Here is a 12,575-nt window from a genome sequence, read left to right as displayed (position 1 = left end):
AACAATTAATACACCTGTAATCACTAATACATCTCTAATAATTAATACACCTGTAATCACTAATACATCTCTAATAATTAATACACCTGTAATCACTAATACATCTCTAATAATTAATACACCTCTAATAACTAATACACCTCTAGGTAACACACAAACCAAACAGCTCTCGACATTTTAAAATAAAAGTATTATCCTATGCAAATAGAAATTGTAGAACGGCAATCAACTTTCCTAAAAATATCCGTCGTAACAAGATTGGCTCTATTTACCTAACAGTACGACCATTTTCGTTGTATATTTTAAAGAAAAAAACAAGAACTCGAGTTTATTCCAACCCTTGTTTTTTTCTGTTATCCAAAGGAAAATTTAATCAGAGCGACAAAGAAAGTACTTTACTGCCTTAACTGTCTGGTTGCAATCTATATCTCATATTAAAGTTTAAAACCACTTTTGTCATTATAATTAATTATTCGGTGCTCAAGAATGTTTCAATACCACTTTTTAGTTAGATGCGTTTTCATGACAGACATTCAAGATTATCGTTATAGAGAATTCCTAGATTTTGTTGTACCCAGATCATTACTCTGTTTCCTTCCTCCAAGCTTCAGAGACGATGTTTCCTCTCATTACGAAAGCGTGAGTCAACTTACGCAGTCATCAGGAAGAAGAAATTCAACCATCTCGGAAATGCTAAGATTTCGTTTGTTTGTTTCATAATTTCTCGCAAAGCTACACAAGGGCTATCTGCCCATAACCATCCACAGTTTGAATTGATGGACTTGAAAGAGAGAAGCTCTTCAAAAACTCCATTGCTAACTCTTGATTTGGTTTGTTATCAATTTCGCGCAAAGCTACATGAGGGCTATTTGCGCTAGTCGTCCCTAATTTAGCAGTGTAAGACAAGAGGGAAGGCAGCTAGTCATCACCACCCACCGCCAACTCTTGGGCTACTCTTTTACCAACGATTGACCGTCACATTATAATGCCCCCACGGTTGAAAGGGCGAGCATGTTTGGTGGGACGGGGATTCGAACCCGCGACCCGCAGATTGTGAGTCGAGCGCCCTAACCACCTGGCCATGCCGGGTGCGCTAACTGTTGCCTGATCGAATATTGGGACACTACTAGTAAATGCGTTTTGTGGGGCCACAGTTTACGAAACAGAAATCGTCGAATTCACAGTCCGGGCACGCTAACAACTAGGTCACGCACAGCCAGTTCAAAATTAAATTTGTTCTAAAAATTCTGAAAGGTGATCTTTAATCTGGAATATCAATAAAGTATAAAATAATTTAAAACAAACGAATATATTATTGCTAACAATAAGCCTGCGCGTCGACCGCGATAGAAATACATATAAAGTCTGTAGGTGAATTTCTCGAGCCCTCACAACATCAGGGTCAAGGTGATGTGATGTGATGAAGTAACTATTCTTATTTTCTATTTAGGGTCTTCAAACTTCGCATGAAGAGAGACGTATCCATCTTTACCCAGGACGTCCTAATTGAGTCGTCTACTCGAGGGGTGATTCCTTTTGATACAAGCAGGGTTCTTATAGGTCACTTGGAAGGTATGTATTGCTGAAGTTCTAGCGGTTTTCTAGAAACTCAACGAAGACAGTTTTGACGGTACTCACGTCGTGTCTGTATAAGATAAGTTTTCTTTTTGTTTATAAATTTGCATTTCCCAACAGTGAAAATGCTAATAAAATCAGCAAGTAGTTACCATTATAAATACGTGGTCATTTTAGCCTATATAAGTAAAACGACAAACTGTTGTGATAACATTAAACTTAAGATAAGCAAAATATACTATAAATACTGTTAGAGGCTTATTTCAGAAAGATATGATATGTATTCATTAACTTCGTAAACTTATGTAAATATCGGAACCAAGAAGTACGCGCGTGATAACATTCATTAATCTCCACCAGGGGCTTTCACTTGAGCAAATTAAAGTGACAGGTGAGTTTCTGTGCTTTGAGAACAACTGAGTATATATATATATATATATATATATATATTCATCAAATGTTATTTACTTCCTTTATTGAAGAATAAAACAAGTACGGAGTGGTAAAGTTCACAAGCTTTTACCAGACACTGTTTTATAATGAGATAATTATAATAAATAAATAAGCAGCGACTGTTATATCTTCAGACGCTCTGACATACATTTACTAATATATTCACTCAGCTTAAGACACTCAAAATCATTAATGTAATTCAATATTTCTATCTCAAAGACTAAATTAATAACTCGATCTTTAAGCATCAACGACAAATGGAAATTAAATCATCTTTCTGATATATATGTATATATATGTATATTAAGTTTATGAAACTTAGAAATCTTTCGTATAAAAAGAAAAATATTAATGCAGTGCCACTATGAGTAACATATATATATTTGTATATTAAGTTTATGAAACTTAGAAATCTTTCGTATAAAAAGAAAAATATTAATGCAGTGCCACTATGAGTAACATATGTATATATAATCTTGGCCAAAATGTCTGAGTATTTTGAAGCAAATAAAATCATTATTATTAAGATGGAATACAAATACACTTAGCACTGTCCCACTGAGAAATGCATGTTATATTATACATGTGTAATTTGTATAATGAGACAGGTTCTATGGACATCGTGAACTATTTATTAAAAAAGCAAACAATTTTATAAAATACCTTTAGAAAGATGTGTAATTCATCATTTCACCTATCACAACGAAACATTACCAAAACATATATAATGACAAAATATAACATCTGTTAACCTGATCAAAACACGGTCATCTCGAGCAGTAGTTTTCCGGTGTCTACCAGTAGACTTTCGTGGAACAACGTTTCCTGTACTCCGATGACGTTTGAGGATTCTGGATACAGTACACTGGGGATACCCTACTGTTCTGGCAATGTCCGTTTGATTCATATCATTTTTGGACAGTTAAACAATTTGATGCCCTATAACTTGTGGCACGTGACGAGGCATGACTCTACACCAAGTACATAGAAACTGTCTGAACAAACCATTGATCTGTTTCGAAAAATATTATACCAAAAGCACGCTCTTTTATACAAAACAGGTGTGTATGCACGTTTTGACGAACAAATGTTCAAAAGAACTTATACAGACCAGAATAACAACTCGTACATGTTTGTCCGGTCATATGCTACCTTCCCTATTACTACTCGAGCATTTACTCAATAACTACTCCATGCATGGAGACAATAACATCAATATAGAACAGTATGCAAAGATTTTGGCCAAGACTATATATATATGTATATAATAAAATTGTTCAACTTTGAAAAGCTATCAGTCCCCTGGTGGTTCAGCGACGAGTCTACAGACTTATAACATTAAAAATTGGATTTCGATACCAGCGGTGGGCAGAGCACGGATAGCTAATTGTGCAGATTTGTGCTTAACAACAAATAAACAAAAGCTATCGGTAAGAGAAATAAAGAGCAAAACGTGAATCCTGAGAAAAAGATGTGTAAGAAACAATTGTGTGAACAAGCATAAACTGCTAATACAATAGAAAAACGAGTGAATTAAAAAAAGAAATAATAGGTGTGCTTATTTTAAAAAAACTTTCGCTCCAAGTTACACAATGGGCTATCTGCGCATGGCCGTTTCTAATTTTGAATTGATAGATCAGAAGGTTTGTTGGTTTGAAGTTAAGCACAAAGCTACACAATGGGCTATCTGTGCTCTGCCCACCACGGGTATGGAAACCCGGTTTCTAGCGTTGTAAGTCCGCAGACATTCCGCTGTGCCACTAGGGGGTAAATCAGAAGAAAAGCATTTACTGAACAATAACCACCGCCAACGCTTGGACTATGTTTTCCGCCTGATTAATTGTTTGTTTGTTTGTTTGTTATGAATTTCGCGCAAAGCTACACGAGAGCTATCTGCACTAGTCGTCCCTAACTTAGCAGTGTAAGACTAGAGGGAAGGCAGCTAGTTATCACCACCCACTGCCAACTCTTGCTCTACTCTTTTACCAACGAATAGTGGAATTGACCGTCACATTATAACGACACCACGGCTGAAAGCATGTTTGTTGGGACGGGGATTCGAAATCACGACTCTCAGATTGCGAGTCAAACGCCCTAGCCACCTGGCCATGGTGGGCTTTTCCTGATTAATAGTGGTAGTTGACCGTCACTCTTATATTGCAAAATGCTTTTTTTGCGGGAACAGATGTTAGAACAACGATAAACTGTTGGTATGATAAAATATATGGTTGTGAACCCTAAATAAACTTTTGGAAAGGTAAGATAATAAGATAATATATATATATATATATACAAGCTGAAACACCTGTCAACTGATGGGGAAGGTTTAAACTTAATTGAAACAATGTAAGTTCAACAGCAACTATATATTTTAAAGTAATAACTTGAACATAAAATTCATCTCAAAATTCTGAAATTATAACATTTTATAAAATCATAAACAACATTTGTAGTTTGCTTTCTATCTACCAATAAATAAAGATTCTGAGGTGATCCCACCCTTGAACACCCTACATATCATTGACCACGAGAAAAGTATGGTTGTTTGAGATAACTTTTATACTTTGACCTTGAATCCCTTTGGAATATCCAACATTGTCTAAAGCGTCAACTTGCCAAAATTGTTTGAGACTGACTCAATAGGCTGGGAGTAATTAACCAACAGGCTTTACAAAATAGAAATAGAGTTAAGTTTAATTTTGACCCCCTTAGGACATTACCCATAGTTCATAGTGCCTACATACGAATTTTGGTTGAGATTGGCCCAATAGGCTCGGAGGAGTTAGGTACAAACAAACACACATTTTGTCTTTATATATATATATATATATATTTTTGATGTTTCACACATCTAATATTATCTTACTATCCTATCGCAGTCTTCACAAAAACATTCTCTGTTATCTTACGGATATTTTGTAGAGCTCTCAACAACGTTTCTAAAAAAATCCATACATCTCCTCTCCTTTCCTTACTCAGTATTTTCATTTTCTCAATGGCAGTTTTTTATCACATCTCTTGTTCCGTATTTTTATGTACCATTTAAGGGTTCACTCTTCTTCCTTATTGACCTCTTTCACTGGCTTTTAGCTTGACACATATTTTATCTTTAATTCACTAACATTTATGTACAACTTTCTTTCACCTTAACGTTATTTTTTTCAAGTTTCATTACGTTAACTTCTTTGTTCACACATCTTATTTAATGGATAGTTTTGATTTTAAATCAGTCTCATACATATATACATATATAAATGTATATGAGTTTAAATACACATGCTTTTAAAAGGCTGGATGTAACGATTGCTAAGGCATAGAAAGTTATATATTTAGCTAAGACACTTTCACAAGACTTGTATGGTACTGATGGAAACCTCAGGAGTCTAAGATGGAATAATTTGGATTGTGTGACAACTATAGGGATCGAACTCCGAATTTTAACGTATGTAGCCCTCAATATTACGGTTTCCAGGGTTCGCAACTCTCTTTGTCAAATAATTCTATGAAAAACGCACTACCATTAGAGATTGCTCATTTTAAATCATCTTCTAAGCCATTTTTCAACACAATATTAAAGAATTGTCAATACAATACGTAGGAGTTTAATAAAAAATAAAGATACGGAGGGTAAGACAAAAATCAAATTAACACACACACTCTCTCTCGAAGGTTGACTCGACATCGAAATGTATCTAAAGGTGCAAGGCAAAGATTCGTCTTTCTTTAGGAGTTTAATAAAAAATAAAGATACGGAGGGTAAGGCAAAAATCAAATTAACAAACACACTCTCTCTCGAAGGTTGACTCGACATCGAAATGTATCTAAAGGTGCAAGGCAAAGATTCGTATTTCTTGATGATGTAAAATGTTTAGAGCTGAAAAAAAGTGCAGTTAACATCTGCTTTTCATGGGCTGGTAATGGTGTTGACCAACTTCTACTCGGCTATTAACAGTTCCAGTATCAATGATAAAGTAATGACTGCAGTTGGGATGTAGAAAACAAAACGCATCATTATTTCATGAGATTTAGTCTATTTATTTCATAACTTTTAATCGTTTTAGATTCTATGGCACATTGCGCATCCATTCAAAAGCTATATTTTACAAGTAAAACTATAAATACTTATTAAAAGAAATAATACTTAATATATATTAAATAAAGCATTTTTTCCCCTGGTACAGATGACAAAGAATCTCCGGCAGAAGGCGTTCTCACCCAGGATGGAATGTTTGACGGTGTAATCTATTCTCGAAGTGGAGACGAATATCACGTTGAACCAGCCTCTCGTTACTTTACATCACCTAGGGCCTTTCATTCCATTATGTACAGACTGTCTGACGTCCACTTTCCTGTACAAAATACGTGTCTTTCTCAGCATCTTCATGATACGTTAAAAGGTTCCTCTTTATTATCAGCACATTCTTTTTCACCAAAGCATTTTTCATTGTTTTCGTTGACTTCGGAAAAACTACAACCGAATGTTCGTAGTAGAGTTAAACCAGAAAAAAACTGCTGCGGCAAAATTTATTCCTTGCATTCTTCGCGTAATAAAAGGAGAAAAACATACTCAAAACATAGTTTTTCTACTAAAAACCATACTTATATTTATTTAAAAAAATACAACCCTCTTACTCATTCTCGCGATCATGCTGAAATCGACACATATACTGATAGACACCAAGAAAAGGCCTTACATAATTCAGCTTCTGTAAACTCTAAATATCTTCGTCTCCGTCGAGAGGTCGTCGATGATAACCCCATCTACTGGAGAGACGTTGATGCACTGCACTACAAAAACAAGATTTTACAGACCCAGTTTGAGCCCCACGGACTTCAGTCGGGTCAACGGGTCCAAACAACGGCAACAGATCCTGGTCAACCAGTGACCCTTGATTTTAAAAAGTCCACGTGCATGCTCTATCTTCAGGCTGATCACCTTTTCTATCAAAAGATGGGCGGTGAAGAAGCATGTATCGAAGCTATGACAAGGCATGTTCAACGTGTCAATGGAATTTTCAGAACTACAGGTAAAGTCAATTTAGAACATTTTAGAACCTTTAAAATGCACCAGCTTTATACGTAGTTAAGTCACAATAAAATAAACCTGATAATCTGAACCATTCTTCTTCGTGGTAGTCCAACAGAGAATTGTCTTATGTTAGTTTTTGAAAGGAAGCTTATAGATATGATAGTGATTTCTGGTTACGAAAAAATAATGGATAGAAAAGAAACGGAAAGTATTCAAGACAAAGAAATGAGTAAAAAAGGAAAATAAATTAAAATAGAGTAAAAATTCAGTTATTTAGTAGAAATAAAATTTCAAAACAAACAAGGAGTCTAAAACTGATTACAAAGATAAAGAAATAATATAAATAAAGATTAGAAATTCACATCTAATTCCTGTCTCACCCCCTCAAAAAGGGAATTCTACCTTCTGAAAGCGCTGGGGTTATCATATTTATTTATTTATGTTTTACCCCCTTTTATTTTGTTTGTTTTCTGAGCACCTTAATCGTTTATATATAACTAATATTAAAACTTTTTGATAAAGTGCCTTTTCACAAATTTGTATTGAATGAAATGCAAACTTTATTATCTCTGTTCAACATTAACTAACCACTCTGTTATTATATATATATATATATAATATTGTTTTGGAAAAATATTTTCCGTCAGGATGAAAATATGTCATTGTGGGGTTAACACTATTGGCAACATTGTTATCTCATGTAATTTGTTCTTCTAAAGGAAACAAAAAATCAACCCCTGTCACGAGAAATTTTCCCACAGCATTAAGCTATCTCTCCCAGCCTGAAGTTTCGTAATACCATGGCCATGGCGATTTTCTTCTTTACTCTCACCAGAGAAATGAGCGAAACAGGACTCAACATACCACACCACACGATTCCAGTAATTTTTTATCCACAGATTGTCATCTAAGTACCACTGAAGCTGTGTTTTCTTGTTTGCATTTAAGATTAAGGTTTTTTGGACTGATTTTTGATGGACATATAGCATGGTGTGGTTCTTGCTCTTTTGTCTATTCCCTTGGCTACCAGCAGTTATCTGCTAAAGCTTTTCATAATACAATGTATATTCTCGTTTGATTTCTACTGTTGATATATAATGATGATTGATAATAAAAGTTTGGAGACGGCTTGACTGGGTAATAAAAATAACTTTATTTAAATGTACGACGTTTCGATAAGATTATGTCATACTCAGATGCAAGTAGTTTACAGTGGGCTCCTCGTCATCAAATGATGATAGATGTTTTTGAATAAATGGTCAACGAAATACTCTTTGTTAAGGACGTTCGTATTAGAAAGGCAATTGATTACTATCAAACCCCTTTAAGGGTCTGGAAGATCCTTGCTCTTTACCACTGTCTTACAGATTAATCACGATGTAAATAATCTATACAATTATGTGACTCACCACAGAATCGTTTTGTTTTGCATATGCAAATAAATTAAGTGTTTTATAAGTACACGTGTGGGGATCACAATAAAGTGACTAGTCAGTATAGTTCAAGCATAAGTAACTTGATGAAGGGTACAGGTAGAAAGTTCGAAGTTTCTCAGTTATGAGTATTTTAAAATAACTGACCAGTTATAGAATTTCGTTTTTTTAGGTTAATTGAATTGAATGTATTGAATCTTTTATACAGACGTATTTTTATAAAATTATATAGGTTATTTTCATATACTGATATATTCATTTTCGTAAAATGAGAAATATTAGTTATTAGTTCTAAAACCCGAATGCACGTTAAGCTACAGCAGCTAAACCATTTCAAAACATATTTGCTCATAGCTGGTTATAATTGGTTATTAGATATTTACTATTACAAATTTCAGTATCAGTGATAAGGTAATAACTCCGGTTGGGATGTGCGAAACAAAACTATTTAGAAATGTTTTTTTTATTTTTGTTTAGTAAGAAAAATAACTAGAAGCAATAGAGTAAAGTCTAAAAAGCAGAAACAAAATTCAGTTTTTTTTTACTACTCTTTTACCAACGAATAGTGGGATTGACCGTCACATTATAACACCCTCACGGCTGAAAGGGCGAGCATGTTTGGTGGGATGGATATTTGAACCCGCGACCCTCAGATTGCGAGTCAAGCGCCCTAACCATCTGGCCATGCATTGCCGTTCCGGGATGTTAAGTAGCTCCTTCTTGACAATAACTCCTCTCGAGGAATTCAAAATAGTATGGCGAATAACCATAATAGCCATGATCCCCAATAGCCTGCGAGGTTAAGAGGAGTTCACTATCTTCTGGTTGTAATGTTTCGACCAATAGGTTCTTAACCAACTTTGGGGAGCCATCAAGCCCCTCTAATCCCTTTTGGATAAGAAAAGGATACAGGTTAGTAAAATACTTTTCTTATATAGCTTGTACCTTATTCTAGGGTCAACAAAGTGCCAGTATCAGATATTCTTAGCCGACGTTGTGGACATTATATCTAGTGGTATTTGGGTACAATGCCCACAAAATCTAGTGTTCCTACACCATCCCAGTTTTGAGAGTATAACATGTCCCCTTGTTCGGCCCCATGACTGATAAATCAGTTGATACTGAATGCTCTTCTGTTTTTTTCTTGTAAATAATAAAACTCCAAAAATCGAAGAAAATAATAATTACGACTGTGAATGAAAGACTGAAACACACAGTTTTCATCTCCATTAATTAAACCCTTGAACGTGGACTCCTGTACGTGATTATGGGACCTCCCAGGGAATGTTCTGTCTGTGCACTTAACCTTCTCTGGAATCCAAACCCCCTCTCACGTGTTGCCTTGCGTGGCAATTGTGAAGGGGAGGATCCTGATGGTTGAGTGGTACTTGTAGTACTGCAACACACCACTTTAGCCATAAATTCCTGTAGACAAGAAGTCTTGAGTGGCTCCCCTAGTATCAATCTGCTGGTCATTTGTGGACTTTTGTCTAATGTTTCCTAAAGTAGTAACTGAAATTGTACTTATTTACACACTATTTGTTGTTAGAGTTGAAGTAGCGTTTAACGTAATTCAGAATAACCATAAAGGCTGATTATCATCAAGATCGGAAAAGTCTTGGGTAATCGAATTACGTTAAATTCTTTATTTAGGTTTTTAACATTAATTTGTCATAAGACATTAGTATTAGGATTATTATATTTATTTTAACATCATATTCGTTAATCAGTCTCTTAGGGATTTTTCAAGGAGCAGAAGAGTGTATAATAGTATTTTAATCACACCATTGCATATAACACGTTTCGCTCGATACAAAGCTCATCAAGTTGGCCGAGACACAATAAACACAGTAGTTGTGGGAACACTGTTTATATCAACCACTGATTACAACAACAATATTAATTTGACTTAATATTTAAATAACTTCAGCTCCATACTTGTTCAGTAACACCCGACAATCCACGCAGGTGGCGCTGGTCTCGAGTTACAAATACATTTGTTTCAAATATTGGACGTTGAAAAGATTAACAGTAGAAGGAATATAATAACGTACTCATTTTATGCTATACTAGGACTGCTAAAAATAGGTAATACACGGGCTTTCTTTGAAGCGGATTTTAATTATTTATACTTTAGCACGGTTGAATAATCGAAACCGAGTGCATTTAGGACAAATGTGGGATTGGTGATTAGGACTAAAAGACAAGTTAATTTAAACAGAGATAGAATATTCGTTTTCTGTGAAAACGAAATTAAAAATGGCAATTATTAAGTGCAAATATAAACTATGGTCAATTTTCAGCAAATTGAGAAATCAATACTTCTAAGGGGGATGAGCACGTGACTTTTTAGCTTGCTATATTAGTGACAATAATTAAACGAATAAATATTTAATCTCAAACCAGCTACAAAAAAAAAAAACCTTTTATAAGAATTTATTAATTTACGTTTTTCCAAACTGTAGAGAACATATTTTTGTTCAATTTGCAGATGGTATTGAAACACTTGGCGTGTGTATATTAAAGAAAGCTACGTATGAAATATAGACAAAAACAATTATACGGGCGCTGCGTGTTCAAAGTAACGATGCGTATAAAAAGTGGCGTCTAAAATGGAGTATTTAAAAAAAAACAACTCATAACAAGTGGTCGTGTTTTTAGGCTAGCGACAGGTATACGAAATCGGCTGCTCGTGTTACGATTGATGCCGAAATTTGGGGAAACACTCCTCATTAAAGTAGTTTAAAAGCGCCCATCGTTCATTATCAGAAATATGTAACAGAAAAAAATAAAAAGTCGATCGTACATTTCCACATACAACCGTTTTAGAAGAAGTTCAAAAGTTCCCAGACATTTGTTTTCTTCTTCTTGAAAATTAATTGCTGTGGAAGATTTTGCTTGGAGCATTCAGATAGACTTTTAGAAAAAAGGTCAAAGAAGCTGTGAGTACTAGATTCGAAAGATATTGATGAATCGAAGTATTTTTGTTCGTAGTTTCTTAACGGACTGTAAAAACAACGAGGTTATTCTGTTTCGTTTTTTTTTAAATATATATTTACAACTGAATGCTGGATAAATCGCTGAAACATCTGAAATTTCTTATTGGTGAATTAAAAAGTAACGATGCCTCATTACGAAATGAATAGCATATCGGTGTTTGTGTGTTTGTCTTCATTCTCCAAAACAAGATTCTGACACAAATACAAGTACGTATATTTATCATAAGTTGCGAAAACTTCAAGAGAGAAGTACGCTCACATGCATCATCATTTGAAAAACGATATATTAGAAATACGGGTACAAAACTATAAAACTTAAAAAGTACATAGTCATAAATTATAAAACTATTAAAATAACAGTAACTATATCTTCTGTTGCAAGAACGCTTAATACGTTTGTTTGTAATTAAGCACAAAGCTATACAATGGGCTATCTGTGCTCTGCCCTCCACGGGTATCGAAACCCGGATTCTAGCGTTGTAAGTTCGCAGACAAACAGCTGTGCCATTGGAGGAGAGAACGCTTAATAAAATTCGGGTATATGTGTGTATATATATATTCAGTGATAACATTGTATAATATAAAATAGTTACACATATCATCAATTTCAAAACTGTATAAGAAAAATATACTGGTTTACTCTTAAAGGAACATTTAGTTAATATAACTTACAAGTTTCCAAAAGCCTTATAAGTTATAGTATTCTTGTACAAGGTTTTTGTTAGACTTATAAGAAGATACACATTGGAGAATTAAACACGAAAACATGTATTTTAGAGTAATCGTAAGTAGAGCTGAAGCTCTCAGTTATAAACTTTCACATGTTTTTTTCTTGTTCTTACGTATAAAGAATGATAAAGTAATCGTGAGTGGAACTGAAGCTCTCAGATATAAACTTTCACATTTTTTATTATGTATAAAGAATGATAAAAATGATCGTGAGTGGAACTGAAGCTCTCATATATAAACTTTCACATGTTTTTTTCTGTTCTTATGTATAAAGAATGATAAAATAATCGTGAGTGGAACTGAAGCTCTCAGATATAAACTTTCACATTTTTTATTATTTATAAAGAATAATAAAAA

The 12,575-nt window shown here is 34.3% G+C and overlaps 1 protein-coding gene across 1 annotated transcript in view; it reads left to right on the top strand.

The window, feature by feature from the left end:
• The first annotated feature begins 1,454 nt into the window (after positions 1–1,454).
• Positions 1,455–12,575, top strand: part of LOC106457004 (disintegrin and metalloproteinase domain-containing protein 10-like) — a 38,863-nt gene continuing 27,742 nt past the window's right edge. The window contains exons 1-2 of the mRNA XM_022382820.1: positions 1,455–1,572; positions 6,210–7,055. Coding sequence (XP_022238528.1) covers positions 1,467–1,572; positions 6,210–7,055 — 952 coding nt within the window. The 5' untranslated portion in view covers positions 1,455–1,466. The remainder of the gene's footprint in view (positions 1,573–6,209; positions 7,056–12,575) is intronic.

The sequence above is a fragment of the Limulus polyphemus genome, unplaced genomic scaffold (assembly GCF_000517525.1).
Source record: "Limulus polyphemus unplaced genomic scaffold, Limulus_polyphemus-2.1.2 Scaffold280, whole genome shotgun sequence".
In the NCBI taxonomy this organism is placed as follows: domain Eukaryota; kingdom Metazoa; phylum Arthropoda; class Merostomata; order Xiphosura; family Limulidae; genus Limulus; species Limulus polyphemus.
Note: the sequence above shows the minus strand (reverse complement) of the source record. Positions and strands in the feature narration are given on the sequence as shown.